General features: G+C 46.7%; 1 protein-coding gene across 1 annotated transcript in view; it reads right to left on the reverse strand.

The window, feature by feature from the left end:
* LOC135903468 (glucose dehydrogenase [FAD, quinone]-like) overlaps positions 1-18,827 on the reverse strand; it is a 119,782-nt gene that overhangs the window by 66,109 nt on the left and 34,846 nt on the right. Inside the window, exons 4-5 of the mRNA XM_065433793.2 lie at positions 6,989-7,120; positions 6,116-6,243 (exon numbers count right to left, since the gene is read on the reverse strand). Coding sequence (XP_065289865.1) covers positions 6,116-6,243; positions 6,989-7,120 — 260 coding nt within the window. The remainder of the gene's footprint in view (positions 1-6,115; positions 6,244-6,988; positions 7,121-18,827) is intronic.

The raw sequence follows: 18,827 nt of genomic DNA on the forward strand, positions 1-18,827 counted from the left end.
ACGATTTGTCGTATTAGCTCGGTAAGGGACTCCCTGTCATCATTTGCAGGTACGAAAGAGCATGCAGCAGTCATGGGGGTCTGGCGTTCATACTGCGAGAGCCGCTGCCGAAGCATACGTTCCATGACTGTTGCCTCACGAATGAACCGAGAGACTGTTGTAGGAGGATTGCGCACGAGGCCCGCGAAAAGCTGTTCTTTTACGCCTCGCATTAACAGACACACCTTCTTGTCTTCTGGCATTAGTGGATCGGCCCGACGGAACAATCGCGTCATGTCTTCGACGAACATGGCGACGGTTTCGTTTGGCATTTGGAACCTCGAAGACAGTGCCTGTTCGGCTCTTTATTTCCTTTCGGGAGTGCAGAAGGCTTCGCAAAGCAGTCGGTAAAACTCCTGCCAGCTGGTAAATGAGGCTTCGTGGTTTTCGTACCATACTCTCGCCGCGTCTAAAAGGGAAAAGTAGACGTTCTTCAACTTACGGCGATCGTCCCAGTCGTTAAAGGCGGCGACCCGGTTGAAATGGTCCAACCAGTTTTCAACGTCCTCAAAGGCGTCGCCATGGAACGGGTTAGGCGTGCGAGGCGCGTTGAGAATGCATGGTACGGAAGCATTTGGGATCCCCTCGGTTTGGCTTGCGGTAGTTGTTGACATCTTCCTCACGGAGCTTGCCAGGGGGCTGTATTGCGGTGGAAGACCTTGGAGGCGACGGCTGCTTCGATAGATTTCTGCCATCCCCGAGGTACTGGCGTCGGTAGCTTCTGGTTGAGGACCCGTGGGCATACGATGGATGCGTACCCCGCACCTCCACCAGTTTGTCACGAGAGGAAGAGCCAGTCAGTCAGTTCTAAGCAAACGGCCGTTTACAGTACGTTTTTGCAGCAGCTACCACGCACACTTCTTCCTCCGCGACATCTAGCGTAACTAGCGCGTGCCAATATATATATATATATATATATATATATATATATATATATATATATATGAACAAGAAGAAAGGGGGTTAGCCGGGACACCCGAGTTTTTCATCATATCATACAAACACACTAGGGACAACACAAGGCAAATCGTACTGACTGATTGAATTAATTGAAAAGTTGCCGCGTCTTCACGCTATGCGTATGATGCTCGATCTGTTGAGCTACCGTGGCGCCATTTTCCCTTCAACTTTCTTGGGTGTTTATGTGTCACTTCTGGAACAGCACCTGGGAGCGTAAGCCAGCACCACCCCTCGGTAACCTCGGCGGAGGATGTGGAACATCCATGCTGCCGCAGGCGCCACAAGAACGTGATTTTTTTTCGCGAGGGCAACTAGTCAATAAACCTGCATATGCTACCTGAAGCCATCAGCGTTGCAGGATGCCTGCCAGTCCTTCGTAATGCTATAAACGTGAAAGAAGGTGGTTAACCGGACGGTACCTATTTGTCAAATCACATCATAAGAAGCCAGCAGACAAAGACAGGAAGAAGAACACAAGAGATATTACTTGTATTCACTAATTGAAATAAAGAAAAAATAAATTAATTGATTTAAAAGTGGTATAAAAAAGAGCTTGCCGCAGGATGGGAACGTGTCTACGTCTTCGCGTTACACGTGCGACGCTCTACTAATTCAGCTACCCCGGCGCAACTTTGAATGTTTAGTTCCTCTAGTAGCACATAAATGCCCCAGAAAGTGTATAAGAAAACGGCGCGCTGGTAGGTCAATTGGCAGAGCATTTCACGCGTAATGCCAAGACGTCGGATCTATTCCCCACATACGGCAAGTTGTTTTAGAGCGCAGCTCTTTGGCGTCCGTTCCTGGGTTTCGCGTCGTCGTCGGCGTTGTCGTCGTCGTCGGCCTCGTAACCAGCTCGCCGACGAATCTGCTCCGCCGCCGCCGCGCATGCGCGCTGTCGGCTCTCCGGGCGAGGGAGGATGATGGAAGGGAGGAGGAGAGACTGTGGAGGAGGGCTGGCTACACAAATGGCTCTTTGGCGTCCGTTCCTGGGTTTCGCGTCGTCGTCGGCCTCGTAACCAGCTCGCCGACGAATCTGCTCCGCCGCCGCGCATGCGCGCTGTCAGCTCTCCGGGCGAGGGAGGATGATGGAAGGGAGGAGGAGAGACTGTGGAGGAGGGCTGGCTACACAAATGGCTCTTTGGCGTCCGTTCCTGGGTTTCGCGTCGTCGTCGGCGTTGTCGTCGGCCTCGTAACCAGCTCCGCCCCCCTTTCATCCCCCCAGCGCTAGCAGCGACCGACTGATACCGCTTTCGTGAGTCCGCTACCGCACTCACGAAAGACGTCGTGCACTTCCTGCAACTCGCATTAACCGTCCATCGATCCACACCGATGTTAGTAGTGGGGGACTTTAATGTTGACATAAAGACAAACAGCAATTTCCTAACACTTATGCGGGAGAACATCCCGTTCCTCTCGCTCGTAACGCGTCCCACGGCTGTGACAACCTCGCGAGGCACTTGTATAGATCTCGTCTTTGAGAATCAAGCATTGGTGTACCAAGTCGAACATATATCAGTCTATTTCTCCGACCACAAAGCTTCCTTCATGACTGTCAAGAACTGTTAGTGCAGTCTTTGTTAAAGGAATACGTGTGAAAAATAAAAAAAAAATTCTGTGATAGCGCATACATGTGTTGCTCGATTTCTTTGCCTCAATCTATCGAAAAGGTGAAACAGCTTATTTGCTGCGCTCAAATTTCGCATTAGGAAGTAACGTAATCGTCGGTAATTTTTTTTCACTCACTTTCAAGTGGATTAGGTTATGTCTTTATTTTAATTGGTAAGTAGAACTATCTTCCCCTATGTAGTGCTTGGTGCCCTTGTTTGTTGGCTTCTTAATATATATATATATATATATATATATATATATATATATATATATATATATATGTGTGTGTGTGTGTGTGTGTGTGTGTGTGTGTGTGTGTGTGTGTGTGTGTGTGTGTGTGTGTGTGTTGTGTGTGTAGAGCGAGAAAGGAAGAGAGGTTGTGGATTGGAAATGGATCTTTGCAGTAGGCGTCACTCTGGCGACCGCAGACCAATAAACCTTGACACGTTATTTTTTGTACAAGATTCACTGTAGGGTACAGGCACGTTGACGTTCGTGACTGGGCAGTGCACATTCAGAGCAGGCCTAGGTGGCATGCCATGCAATGATCGACCCCCTTGCGGATTACCCGATTGCCTCTTGAAATAAAAACGGCTGAAGATGCCTCTGTGAAAGTTATATTTCTTATCCACAGCTATGGTTTGCAATCGCACTTTATGAACCTGAAAAATATATTATTGCCAATATTTTCTGAAGCGTGTCACTGACGCAAGACAAAAATGTCACTAAAATTCTCGCTCTAACTATGAAGTAGATCTTTAGAGAATAGGTGTTGTAAAACACTTTTATGTAACCTAACACGAAATAAATCTTTTGGACGTCTCATGTTGTTCTACTATCTGTGCAATTCAATATCAGCAAGCTTACCAGCAGTGTATACAGGCCTTTGGCTTGAATAATGTATTTAGTATAGAGTTGACGAATATTCGATGTTTAGAATACGAATAGTCGGTGTGCGATATTTTAATAATGACCTGAACTATTCCGTATCTTTTAATATCAAAACTAAGAAAATATTTCGCAACAACCGAAGCTATAATCATCAGAAGCAAAACAACGACGTATTTTTGAAAGCAATGCGGAAACCAAATAGGTGATACAAGATTTGCTTTCGGTTTTGAGATGGAAGTGTGGCTCTGGTTTATATTCCTTCGGCTACATCTTGCACACAAACATAAATGCCCCAGAATGCGTGGACATGGCAACTGCCGTTGCAGTAGCCCGATCGGTAGTGCAACATGCGCGTAATACGGAGGTTATGAATAAAGGAAAAATCAGAGATCCACCCGTTCCTAGCAATTGCTACGAAGGAAACCTGAAGCAATTGTTACGAACGGGTGGATGTCTGATTTTCCCTTTATTCATTACTTCTCTCCACCTTGCGGGTTTCCGCAGAAATACTACGTCAAATGCGGAGGTTGTGGGCTCACCTGCCACGGTCAGTAAGTTTATTTCTCCTGCCTTTTCCTTTAACTTCTCATTTTTATACTTCAAATGAAATCTACAAATAATTTCCAGTAGGCCTTCCTTTTCTTCATTATCTGTGGGTTTCATATGGTTTTGACAAACAAATATATGCGAGCGTTCTTACAAAAACGACAGCCTTATAGAACCACGCGCCCCTTGGGCCCCTTTCTCGTCGGCCAGTACATGACACCACTGAAGCCACAGCGTTTAAACGCAGTCAGAAAAATCTTATAAATAATAAAGAGAGTTAAGTTTGGCGATGACAATGTAAAAACAGTCATGGCCACAGTGTTGTGAAGTAAAACCACAATATGAAGGCCACCAATTATGAAAGGAACCATTGGTTGATCATGGTCACGGAGCCTACGCATGGTATAGCGAGTTTCGGTCATTTACGTGCAGCTAATCAATATTACAGTACGTTGTAGAAGACCACATTAAAGTAACTTTTCTAACTCCTAAGTGGTAAAGAAATGCCAAATTATAATTCAAGTCACTAAAAAAAGCCGCTCAATGCGACGGAGAAAACTTTAGGTAAACAGATAAAATAGCCACTAGTACGAGCGACAAAATCGCTAAACTGGCAGCACTAATTAAATACAGGTAAATTACAAGAAGCAAGTCTGATTTTGTGCGTTCAGAGCTGCTTAAGCTAGACTTCCCAACAAACACGTGATGGCGCAAGGGATGGTAGACTAAACTTTTATTGCACTGCCCTGCGACAGCTTTCTCGGCAATCCAGGCTTGCAAGGCGCGCCCCGCAGGCGTCTCGCACCGAAAAGTGCGGCAACACTCGAATGCCTATTGCGGCCGGCCGAGCAGCATCTGCTGGAGTACGTGACGACTTCGCTCGAAAGGCAATTCTAGCTGCCCAAGGGGATACGCACTAAAGTAATCGTACCTATGTATGGGGGCGCAATTTTGATAGAAATCTTGGCACCAGCTGTTGTTTTGCTGGATTTGTCAGCTTGCACTCGGCAGTGGCCACTTTAACAAGTGTGTGCGTGTGTTTGTGAGGATGAGGGGGAGGGTAATGCCTCCCCCCACACGCTGGTACGTAGGCCTATGGCAGGCGAGGCGTCGCGGACGTACAGCCAAATACCTTAACACATCTCACTCGATGAACACGAGTAGTCGCTGTCACAACGCTGGCGGGATGAAGAGTGCTGACAGCGAGAAGCGAACGCTTCGTGCTGTCTCAGTATCACCCTGAGAACACCTTGCACTACCAAATAAATGAAAGCAATCTTGAAAATACGAAGAACCTCAATTTAACTATCAAGGTTCCACATATAACAGACCAAGTAGCCCGAATAAGTATTCACATCATCTTGAAGTGCCACTGCAGACGTGTAGAGCTGGGCGAATTTACTAACTGTAACCAAGTAGACTATGTGCCTTATATACCGGGTGTTTCAGCGAACAGTTTCAAAATTTGCTAAACGTTGCCTGTGGACGATAAGACAATGCGAGTTCATGAGCTGCTCTACTCGAAAAGGCGGACATTACATGCACAAAGAAGTGAAGTGCATATTTACTAATTATTAGAAATTTAATAATTATGTTTTTACTTGTTACATCAATGCCCAATGTAGAAACTTACAAATTATAGCCATGGATGTCGCAATGCCAACTCATTTCGAAAGAATTCTCTGGATGACTCCAGTTTCGAGATGTGAATACCGGAACTTTGCGGAGAAATGCATTAATGTTCCAGTCACTTTCTCAACAAAACATCGTTTTATTCATTCAATCACTAATGTAACTGGAACGCCAATGTATTTCTCTACAAAATTCGGGATTTAATGAGGGAAATGGACGTAGTTCAGTTACGATTACGGGGCAAACAAAGCTTGAAGAGAGAAGTAGACACTGAGAAACAGCAGCACCGCAATGAAAAATATGTCGCGAACGCGTTTTCCCTTACTAGCTCTTTTAGAATATTGGTGGCCAAACGTTTTTGCAAAAAAAGAAATGCAGCCAAGACAGTCCCTTTTGCGCTGCTCTTTGGCATACTTTAACACGACCAATTTACTTTCACCTTGGTAGCTGTGCTGAGGAGAGATATATGAAGGTTTTTGGCTCTCTCCTTAAACACTGGCCTGATGAAGCTCTTGGCTGAGCTCCAGCGACGACCGTCCAACACAGTAGACTGCATGGGTGAGAAACCTGCGCATAATATATCGGTGAATTTTCATGAAGGTTTCCTTAACTTTTCAGAGGTTGCTACCAGCACCTTTCTTTTTTCCAGTGCTCGCATGGCTATATATTATGTATTGCTACAGTCATCATATCATTCGGTCTAGTCAGTGCAAAGCATTTTATCTATTAAATAGAAAATGATATCGCCCCTCTACTTTCAAAATGACCATAGGTGTGAAGGAAAAGCCTACCGGATGTTTCAGCTAAGCCCAACTTATAAAAAGATAACGTAGACGCTACGCGTGTCAAATCGGCCCAGTGTTGCTCTGAGTCATATGGAGCATGTCAGAAGATCTTTCCAAGCTACCAAGCATAGTAATTAACAAATGTTTTTAATTACAATTTGAAATTTTAACTCTAGCGAAAAATGCTAAATAGAAAGGTTGCAGCGTTTCTTCAGCAACATCGGAACATTTTGCCTACGATAACTGTCCTGTTTTTGGGAGACCTTGCCTTCTTTAACGCTTTGCGCACCATGGCTGTCATGAAGAAGCCGCAACGATCCATTAGGCCGGAGGCATGAGAGCTTACACGTATTCCAGACAGCTGAAAAGGATTACGCCAGAAAAACGCTCCATTTGCTAGTTCATCTATATGACCTACACCTTTCTGATACTGCTATACTTAAGCTTTTATTGATTTTTATATCTTGTCCGCACACAAAAAATGATCCAAGACAATTTGTACAAACCACATTTTTACGAGCGCTTACCTGTCTGCTCTCCGGCGTTATAATCGACGATCTTGAAGCCCAACTCCTCACCGGCTTTCAAGAACGCCGGTTGAAGCTCGGTTTTCGTAACAGGAACGGTCACTGGTAGCTCTCCCTTAAGACCTCGATACGCTGCAAAAAATACCGATGGTTGAGAATAGTCCAGCTAGATTACCTATTGTAACGATTATTTTATCACTGAGTTCCTAAGAAAGGATGAGCATGAAGTCAGTATTAACTTAACAATTAGTTAACTACGGAAAGCATTAGAAGCACTAGTGGGTCCTGCACAGCGATCGGCTAGCGTAAGCTATCTTGCTTTCGACTCCGTCCTTCCTTTGAACTAGCACGGCACGGAGACCTATGCTACATGCGTCGGCATTGATTTCCGTCTTGGCATCCTCGAAGTCGTCGTTTCACTTCGTCAATAGAGTTGTCCTTCCGCGTTTCCGTTAGAAATTCGACGCGTGATTTCGTGACATCAGGTAATGGCTCCACAATACTTGAAAAGTACTTAACAAAGGGGCTGCAATTGCAACACATGCCAAGGAAACTGCGCACTACAGTCTAGTCGAGGGGCCATGGGAACTTAGCGGTGACGGCTGCCTTCTAAACGTGGGAAGGTCTCCAAACTTAATGATGATGTGGCCTATGAACAAAAGTTCTGCCTAAGCAAAACTGCATTTTTTCAGCTTCACTGTTAGAGGAGATGTCTTATCTCTGGTGCTATCTGAAACCGCGTCCGGTAATTGTAAAAACTCGTGGCAAAAACTACAACGGCATCGAAGTAGACGAGATAAATCTGCCACTTCAGTTCTGCCAAAGCTGTGTCTATCACGAGCTCGAACGTTGTAGGTGTAGAGTAAAGCCAGAATGACATGACCTTGAACTCGAAGAGACTGGCTGGCGTGATAAACAAGGTCTTTTGTGGATTCATATTGTCAGTTTCAATTTGACAGTAACCGTTGTTGAGGTCGATCTTCCGAGAGCAGTTAGCATTGCAGAGCCGGTGTAATGCATCCTCTATCCGTGGGCGGGAGGTTATGTCTTTCTTAGTGATTTTCTTCAACAGCCATATTTGACCCTGAATCGCCGAATTCCATCCCCATCTTCTCTAAAACCACAGCAGACGCCCACTGACTCTTCGATGACTGTATAATTTATCGCGCAGCGTTTTATCGATGTCCTCTTTATGGCTTCTCGTTCAAGCGTCGAAACTCTGTAAGAGCTCTGTCGTATTGGCCGAGAGCAATATTGGGTGAGTATATGGTGCTTTCGAACTGGTGCTTGCGCAATACTTGATGACGATGAAAAACAGTTCTTGTATTGCTGGAGTGGACACTGAGCTATTTTTGCTTATCCTCGGGAAGACTTAGATTAGTATCTAATGTCGGTTCAGGAACAGGTACCGCACCTGTAGCTACGGTAGATTCGGATCGACAGATGCATAGCCGACCGTCGAAACTTCATCATTGTATGCAACCTTCGTTCATTTGCGCTGGCGTGTAAACTCCGGGCTGAAATTTGACATCATTACCTGCGCATTGCCTCCGTGTAACTGCACTAAAGCCCTTATGATGCCAATTTAGCGGTCGAGTAGCATGTGTTGGTCGTTCTCGGTGATGGCTTCTATGGCATCGGCTGCTTCTTCCTCGACGGAAATGATGATGCTGCCGCGAGGCAGAATGCGCACTTGGTCTTCAAGTATTCTCAAGGCACGCTGAGAAGAAGTCCTCTCCGGCTGTATCGCTTCGTCTGTGGAAAGCGTTATCGACTTGGACTTTAGGTCAATGATTGCACCGTGTTGATTGAGAAAGTCTGTGCCGAGAATTATCTCCCATTAGAAGTCTTGCAGGATTACGAGGGTTGCAGTGTAAATCCTACCATGGACTGTAACTCTTGCCGTGCAGATTTCAGTGGGTGTTATATGGTGTTCTCCAAATGTCTGTATATGAGGGCGGTACCATGTAGTCTTGATCACGTTCTACAGCTTGGCGGCGAAGAGTGCGCTCATGAAGGAGTAGTCGGCTCATGTGTCTGCTATAGCAGGGACGGTGTGGCCATCGAGAAGCATGTCGACGTCTGTCGTTCTTTGACTTGCATTGCAGTGGGTACTGGCCTCGCATCACAGCTGCATCGCGTTGTTCTGTATCTGGTATGTCCTGCCATTATGCGTTGTTTTATAGGCGTATTCTTCGTTTAGACGTTTCCTAGCGCTGGCGGCATGTCGTTCCTACGCCCTTGCGATAGAACTTGAAGCGTTGTCGCCTTCGATGGAGTACAGGCTGTATTTCGACGTACAGCAACCACGCCTCCATCGGTTCCTGCTTTTTAGTTTTCCGGATGTAGACTTACGGACTGGCCAGGGGCTAGTATTGTGTGCGGTTGGCGCCGCGCGGACAGGTAGCTCCTGGTGACCATGAAATCGAAGACCGTCGTTATGTCCACAGTGTTGCGGCGATGTGTCAGCGATATTACGAGGCCGTTCGCCTAGCTGTGGACGCGGCGCTGCTTGGGTGAGCCCTCGTAGTACCATTTCGTGATATGGGCTTCTGAGCTAGACTTGGAGTGCTTCTCCGCAGTTGCAGCACAGCGGGTGGTGGGCGTTGGCACTTCAACGTCAGTCTTCCTTGGGAAATGACCTGGGCGACGGGTGGACGAGCTGGTGGTGGTGGCAGACGACGAAACTGCGGGCAACAGCAGCGCAGGTCGTTGCTTCCAGCTGGGGTTGTGGCAATGTGAGAAGTTATGGTAATTCCAGTGACCACTGAAGCTCTTCCTTTACTGTGCCAGCGATCGAGGCATCTATAGCTGAGACCTTGGCCAGAACACCTGCAGCGCTTCCCCTGTGACCACTCTGATCGTCTCGCGAAGGTAGTCGGCGCTTAGCGCTTGAACGTCGGAGTAGTTTGTTGCAACTGTGCGGCTGTTGTATTCCCTGGTGGTATTCCCTGGTGGTGACAGCCTTAGGTTAGTTGCGTACCAACCCAGCAGAGAGCTATTATTTTACACCGCACATCAGGAACACCATTTTCTTTTCTTCAGACATATCAGAGGTAAGTCATCGCCTCCGTGAGGATAGGGATTTTCTCGCTCCTTAGGTTTACTTGATTTCCCACAGAGAATTTCGGCCCTTCAAGAAGGTCTTCAAGAAGTTACCGCGAAATAGGTCCCATGTCGTCAAACCTGGTAAGAGCAGCGCGACCCAAAGAAAAATAGTCACGGCGCAACTTCTCCTCGCTGCTCTAACTTTTGACATCGCGGTCCTTTCGTAAGTCTCCAGCCAGGTTTCGGAGTACAAATGATGATCTACCGAACGCCGGTAGCTTTCTTGGCTATCGAAGTACGACGGCAGCTGACGATGCTGATTCCGCTGTCATAGATGTCTGCTCGGTCTTGGACTGTCTTTTCGTCAACAATAGTAGTCCGTGATCTGTGCGCAGGCTTTCTAGCCTGAGGCTTGCTCGATGACCTGGGATGACGCTGGTGCTGTCTTCGGGTTTCGGGCTTGGATCGTGGCTTTGCGAGGGCATTCGGTACATGAAGTCATAAGCGACTCCGTCAAATATCACGTAGTAGTGACGGTAATGAAACACAGTTGCAAATCAGTGATTGACGAAGCTACCCTTTTATTGGGCGAAACTGTGCTGACAAAAGCAAGTAAGACTTGAAGGAGAACGATAGCGATGAAGACAGTTGTCGATCGTAGAAAATATGAGCGGGTCAAGTGCGTGGGCTTTTATACGTCACTCGTCAAAGGGTGTTAGCATGGTTTGCAGAAACTGCTACGCAATTCGTTTCACGCATAAAATCCTATTGCAGAAGGTTCTGCAAGGACATACAAAACATACAGAAATAATAATAATGTCTGTGTAAGTTCTAAATCATGCTTGCATGGCTTCAGCTGTACGATGCCTTCAGGTTGTAGCTGATGAAATTGAGTCCCACAGAAAAGAATAAATAGTTACTCGTGGCAATAAGCACTACAGTGCAAACTGATCATAAATCTCTACTAGAAGTTTGGATTAGTCCTGCACGTGTTTACTTCTGTAGCTTGTGTTTATGTGCAAATTGGGTGAAGGTAACCGAAAAGTTCTAGCTAGAGATCAAGATAGTCATGGTATTGTTCCTGTGACATATTGTTAAACCAAATAATTTTTGTATGGATAACCGAACTATTTGCAGTTTTCAGCTCTATAGAATCTCCCGGTCTGACGGACAGCGCTGATCAGTTTTGAAAACTGTTCTATATCACTGAAGGAGAGCATTCCGCAATCCCGCAATTTTTAATAAGAACTATAGTATCCAAACCTTTCCTAAACTTTTATTGCTAAATATTGTTGTCCTGACTTCTGCAGTTCTCACAGCGGTACCTTGCTCGAATCTCCGTTAGCAAGTGTATGGTCTTTAAGCATCCGCACTTGGATGTGCCACAGTAGAGAAACTTGAAAGCGTTCGCAATACGGGCTGTCCCAGCTAGCTTCAACTGTGATGTTGAATGAGCCCGTATATTATACCATTAGAAGAGTTATATTCTCTCATCAATATTTTCCTGTCACCGGGATAACTTTCTCTGCTAATAATATGGCTGCTTTCAAAAGCATAATTGCGGCTATTGCGTAGGCTGCACCTGTCACCCTGGACATGCACATCGCAATCAGTGGAAGCCAGCACCGAGAATTTCCCTGTTTTCGGCGGTTGTCGAAAAGGGAAGTTTGCGGAGGTAGCTTCCTAAAATAAGTTTTTGGACAAATGCTATTGCCGCTCGATGAAAACAATATATAGCGGCCATGCCGACTGCGTCGCGATGCGCGGTGACGCAATCAGAGGGCATCGTATTGCACGCGGTATGAGTGAAATTATTACACAGGGCACAGCACAATGAAAGCATATGGATGGGTTACATGAGAGTGCAGTTAGCTTTTTTATCAAACGTAATGCCTTGAATTCAAGAATTAAGCTCTTCATACAGCGGATTTCCCCTAAAGGAGACATCAAGGGACTAGGTAACTTAGCTCCATTTATCAGAAGTTCAATATATCGAGAGATTCTGCTCAGAAACATCTGTTTCATTCACTTCAGGAGAAGCCAATGACTGGAACGGCCTTTCCAGCGGCATTGTTACTAAAACCTACATATCAAGCTTCATGCAAAGCGTAACAAGTGGTCTTTCACATAGAACCACTGTGACAATTATACCTTCTTTGGTACAACCAATTTATTATGTAACACCTTATCGGTGACCTGTACGGAAATAAAAATGAAAGAAATGAGATTGAAGAGGGCGCTCTCTTGTAAGGGGCCGATACTTTATTTGCAATAGCCGACAATGTCTGTAGCAGATTTCACCACAAAACTTGTGACAAGGTTTCTAACTGAACTCAGCCGTTTTTGGGAGAAATCAGCACAAAACATTATTACAAAAAGAAAAACGTAGACTCAATTATGCAAGAAATAAAAATGCGCGTTTTAGTAAAGCAACCATTTTCAAAGTCGCCAATAACCGTGATTTTTTTCTGAAGCGTGATCGCATTGTGTATGCGTTGCATGTGATTTAGGAAACACTACGCAAACTCACAGCTCACAAGCATTGCTAACTCAAAGAAACCAGAGCAACCAACGATGATCATGACACCGAAGCGACAAAAATACAAACCGGGCCAACAAAAGCTATCAAAACAGGTCTTGGCGATACAGTAGAGAACTGGCAACAAAACCCGAATAGTGAAGGCGCTGACAGTGAGACCTGTTCCGACGATGTGGAGATTGCCCATTCACATTTCATTTCAACACTTTTATTTCCGCGTACCTGGAATTGCACAACAGGTGGTTCCGTGTAACGAAATTTTTTGCATTGCCTCTTCGCTAAATCAACTGGTGATGACAGTGTTAGTTCATTCACGCGGTAATTCCGTTTAAGCGATTTACTTTCATTGAGATTTTCCTGTACTACCCGGATATATTTATTACTTTGCCGAACTAATTACACACAATATTTATCCTGGTTGCGAAACAGGGCAGGCGACAGAAAACAATGTTCTCATACTGTCATATTGTTCAGGTTTTTATTAATAGATGGCCGACACGTTATCAGGTACACCCTTTTGGGGAACGTTAACAAGTCAATTCTATAACAAAAATTCAGAAACCAAAGACGGAACATCTGCAAGGCCTACTCATACAAAATCGCCTGTGTGTAATAAACAATTGTTTTCGAGATACATAACGTCTCACTAAGCGGATGCCAGGTAGGAAAAACTTGCAGCAAAACGCATCTCATGATTACTGTGATGGCAATGCCTTAGCATCGAATCCATATAGCAACACAACGTATTGCCGCCGTCTGAACGAGCTGTGCAAGAGGCGTGTACTGCTGTGGGACTCCTCTTGCTTGCGTCCCTAAGATTGCTCAGCGCCATCTAGCGCCGCCGATGCGAAACCTGCGCGCAACCTTTAAAATGCAAGGTGCGCCGGTGAGTGCGTGCGCTTAGGACTGCGTCACGCGGCAATCGGGCTCCTCTCTCGCACTTCCTTCTGCACAGGCTGCGCTTTCTAGTGGTACTGCCTAGAAGTCCGCAAGCAGCCTCCGATAAAAGAAGCGTGGCGCGGTGATGCCTCGGAAAGCTCATAATTGTTGCCTAGCTTGGCCGCAATCTCAGTGGCACATGCCCAGTGAACAAAGTTCGCAAGAGGTTCAGTGAGGAGGTGCACATATCCACTCATATGTAGTCCTTTTTTTCAAGATGCCGCTTCACTGCTCGGCGAGCTGGGCGCATAGGAAGCCAGCGGAAATACGGTGTTGTGCCGCGCCTACTCTCGGAAGCAGGGCCTATGCTGCACTTAGCAGGGAGAGTGGTCACATGCGTTTAAAGTTCTTATGCGTTTTTTACGCTGTCAAATATTGTATAAACTCCGTTTCACTTTTCTTTCTTTCTTTTCCTTTTTCAGTTCTCTTTTCCTTTGACGCTCTAAGTTTTTTTAATGTTACTAGTGCCTTACTGTATTATGTGCATTATAAACGTTGCACTTGCGCTTAGCCTTTACATGCCCTCCTATGTGATGTCCTAACGGGTCCTTGGGGTACTAAGAAAAGATAAAGAAAAAATACTGCTGACGTAAATAATTTTGTTCGTAGTTTTGCGCATTTTAGGCGATGTTGTTGTCTCTCAATGATTAATAAGAGTTTTTACCATAATCGGAACACCTACGCGACAGCATGTTCTTACATAAAGTGTTTCCTCATTCGCCAGTGCTTTCAGCACGCCCCACTCATGTTAGCGACGATGTCAGCGTTGTGATACAAAATTCTGGACATATCCTCAAAACACGTTTTAGACCTGCTTGGTTGGTTAGCGGCACAACAGTCAGGTATTTTAGGGGTATAAAGGCCGCGCCCCGGTGTCGGCGAAGTGCTTCTGCAATGTCTGGAGGCACCCACTTCCGAGATAATACTGATTTTAGTCCAGCGCACTTGATGTGCTATCCAGCCCCCTATAGTAGATACCAGTGAACACACCTATTGAATATATGGCGCCGGTCACTAAAGCGCTGGCATGAAAGGTATTCATTGAAAAGCGGCGCCTACCCCTTGCACTTTTTACACGACCCGCTGATGCGTAAGGTTGGAAATATACAATCTGTTTCGCCATTGTGGAGGCACACTTTCCCAGGCGCATTAGCTTGTTACCCAAGCTGGCGTCAAGGATGTTCATTGAAGAGTGGCACGCACCTACTGGCACATTCTGGGTGGCCCAAGTACCCATCAAAATGGTTCATTTGGCAATCAGCGCAGACTGAATGGCATTTACCCAGTACTGCAAGTCAGTGGGACAGCGGGTTCGTCAGTGCGCGCTTGCCTTCCTCCCTGCCCCAGCTCGCGTTCGGCCATTCGGCTAAGCACACAGAAAGTGTGCTTGACAGTGTCTGATTTGGTTTCAAGTTTCATGTTTGCGTGCGCCACGCATCCGTGTGTCCCGCAATTCCATGCTTGGTGTTTGAACTGATGGCGCACGTGCGGGCAGGCTCTCAATGAAAGACGCAATGGTAAGGCATAGGAGTAGCAAGCAAAGAGCCACCACTATGTTGGTGTCAACGCCCGTCCTGACTAATGTTCCATTCTCTTTTAAGGCGAAAGCGTTACTAGGCTCACATTGCAGAACCCGCCCGAACCTGCCGTCCGTGCCCGGAAGCCGTACGCCGCCGCCGTGCCAAGAACAATGGCAGCACGGCAAACGAAGCAAAATGGAAGCGCCTTCCTGTGTACTGACGACCAGCTGCGAAGCAGCCGAATGCTGCGCTTGAAATTTATCAAGTGCGTGTCTTGGCCGCAAGAGAGTGAGGGCGTCACTCGGTGCACCGTCAAAGCAGGCGCCCGACGGAGGTAGCAGCGCCGCGGTGGGGCCCCACAACCACTCCTGCACCCGGAGTGGTGGGCCGCGTATTTTTGATTGTGACTGTACATACATACATACATACATACATACATACATACATACATACATACATACATACATACATACATACACACACACACATACATACACACATACACACATACATACATACATACATACATACATACATACATACATACATACATACATACATACATACATACATACATACATACATACATACATACATACATACATACATACATACATACATATATGACCCACGAAAATTGCTTGAAGTATCCTAAGAATCATCAAGCACTATATTTTCCTCGTGCCCTCAATAACAAAAGTTACGACACAACCCATCTCACGATGACTGTCGATGGTAACGTGAATAGAATTCAAGATGCAACGTCGGCACACGTCACAATGGTGAAGAGAAGCTTATTGAGAATTGTAGCGGGTTATTCTAAGACTTCTGTTACTTCGACCATATGGGAGACAGACTGGCGCCGACATCAGCTTACTTTTGGATGGCACTCCCTTAGCAAGGTAACCGATGAACTTGGCGGAATGACCAAGTAGGCATAGCGTCGAGGAACAATGAATGTCTTTTCACTGCGGAGGAATGGCGACTTTGAGAAGGCAACTGTGAAATGATTGCAAAGACATAGTGACGACCGCATTACAACGACCTCATAAGAACATTGGGATGACGATGAATGAATAACAAACATCACATGTCGAATCCGGAATGACAATGAATGCAAGTACACAAAAGAAATTACATCGACAGAACGACGAAGGCAGTGTCACGACGATCGCATGATCACATTGGGAAATTGTTTCTGAAGTGACGATGATAGTAAAATTTTGGCATGATGACGACAGCGTGAAGACGATGGCATGGCGACGACGTCAAGAAGAGAGTGGCATTACAAACTTAGAGCGGCGACAATGGAACGACCATGACCGCATCAGTACGACACTACGACAACGAATACATGACGATGATGGTTTGACGACAGCGCAACGACGAAGATGACAGGGAAAATATATTAGGACATTGTGATGAAGAGGAGTGTTTAGGACGATGGCTTGACGACAATGGTGTTACGACGATGGCATGATGAAAGTGGGATGATGAGAAAGTGATGAAGAGTTACAGCTATACAAAGCCGTGGTTACATTGAGGCGATAGTATGACACAGAAGTCTGATACCAAGGCGACGATAGGGGCCACGATGTCGTGGCCACAACGCATTGAGGACAATGACTGAAAAACTGCGGAAATCACTATTGAATGACCACATCATGCCTACGTTAGAGTGACGGAGAATGAACGGTGCGTTGGAACGACAATGGCAGTATCACCTTGACAGCATGAGAATAGTGCGATGACGTTTCTGAAGTGATGACGACGTAAGATGACAGCGTGAAAACGATGGCATTAGTAAAATTGTTTGGCAGTGGCTGTGCGATAACGACTCATGACGTCAATGACGTGAAGAAATTGAATGACGAAGATGGAACGACCAAGACCGCATCACGATGACAATTGGGCAACGAACGGATGATGATGACGCTAAGGCGACGATTACTTGAAAACGATATGAAGAAGACGGGAAGACGCCGAGTGTATTACGATGATGGCGTGGCAAACACAGCATTAAGAAAGTCGGGTGACGAAAATGGAGTGACATGGGCAGAACAGTCGCGACAGCATCACGACGATGGTATGACAATGAATGTCTGACGAGTGCATAATGATAAGACCAGAGTACAATGACATAGATTGAATGACGATGACGTAATGACCACGATCTGTCACTACCACGACAAGATACCTAGTGGCCGAAGCTCCTGAATAGTCTAGGACAATAGCAAAGCGTCAAAGAGGTGACCATTGTGGCATGACGAGAGTCCGATGTCGAAGTGGGAACAAGGACGATTGAGCGATCATGACAGGAAGGCCAGGAGCAAATACTACCTTGTGGTTCAAGCCAGTAGACAACTTGTGTCACTGGGTCGGTGCAAATGATATATATATATTTCGTCCTCCCAACAAACCATTGTACAGAAACGTAACTCTAAAATTTGAAGAAAGCCTAATATAAACATGTTGAAAAACAAAATTTTCTCGGGGCAAGATTGCAAAGCTCCCCAGAGACTATTTCAAGATTATTTTGCGACCGAAGGGTCACGCAGTCAAGTCACTCCAGCAATTTCAAGTGGCCCGGGCCGTAGCCGCGGCATGCATCAACAAATTCGAGGGAAGAGACCTGATCACCACGCTCCGCACAGAATCCAACATAATAATTGTGAGCACGCCGAACGAGGAGGCCGCCCAGCTCGCGAGGCGCATCACTAGCCTCACGTTCGAGAGACGCTCATCGAGCGCTTACGTGGCCGTACCGGAAAACACGTGGCGTGGCCTGATACACGGAGTGGACCCCGGAGCGACACCGGAGGACCTGAAAGCCGACTTGTGGACGCGCACACAGGGTGTCACCATCCGCAGCGCCCGAAGACTAGGCAAGATCAAGACGGCCGTCATCACCTTTACGGACCCATCACATCTAAACACGTCATCTACTGCGGAGCTGAGTACAAGTGCTACGCGTACCGGCTTACAAGAAAAATCTGCTACGTTTGCTGACAACAAGGTAACCGCTCCGACGTGTGCCCTACACCGGACACCAAGGCTTGCAAACAGTGCGGGATGCAGAACCCGTCAAACGATCACCAGCGCACTCGGAGATGCCTGATCTGTGGAGGCAACCCCACTACCGGATCGTGGGAGTGCCAAGACCGACTGAACAAAGCCACGGACGTGCGAGGCAAGGCCAACGGCGGCAACAACGGCGGTGGACGCGAGAGCAGACGTCGCAGCCGGGACGACCGCGACAACAAGCCGAGGTGGTTCAGCTCCGACGGGAAAACTTCGCGGAGCCGTTCGAGATCCCGGGCGTCACGGAGCCGTTCACGGAGCCGGTCATGGTCCTTTCCGCCCCTGACGCCCATGACCATCAAGGGAGGAAGCCAGCTGCAGCAGCTGCTAGCAGCAGAAGAAGGCGAAGAAGGAGCCTACACGAAAGAGCGGTGGCGTCAAGGTGAGCTAGGGAGCCGAAAACCCCTAGTTTGCTCCGCGCAAGGGGGGGTAGCTAACAAAAAGATCAACACAAACAGCTACCGTGGACAGCCTAGACAGGAGGACACGGCGAAAATAGAGCGGAGACATGAATTAGAACTATCACGCGCTAGGCAGAAAGAGCTAGAACGAAAAATAGCAGAGCTAAAGAAGGCAGAGCGAGACCTTACGCCAAACAGCCCTCCGCAGCCACAAACCGTACAAACCCAATGCTCATGGCAAGCAGGCAAATAGGATTTCGCCAAGTTTAAAGCAGAGATTCAGGGAATGATGCAGCAGATGATGCAGCAAC

Source organism: Dermacentor albipictus, chromosome 7 (genome assembly GCF_038994185.2).
Source record: "Dermacentor albipictus isolate Rhodes 1998 colony chromosome 7, USDA_Dalb.pri_finalv2, whole genome shotgun sequence".
Taxonomy (NCBI): Eukaryota; Metazoa; Arthropoda; class Arachnida; order Ixodida; family Ixodidae; genus Dermacentor; species Dermacentor albipictus.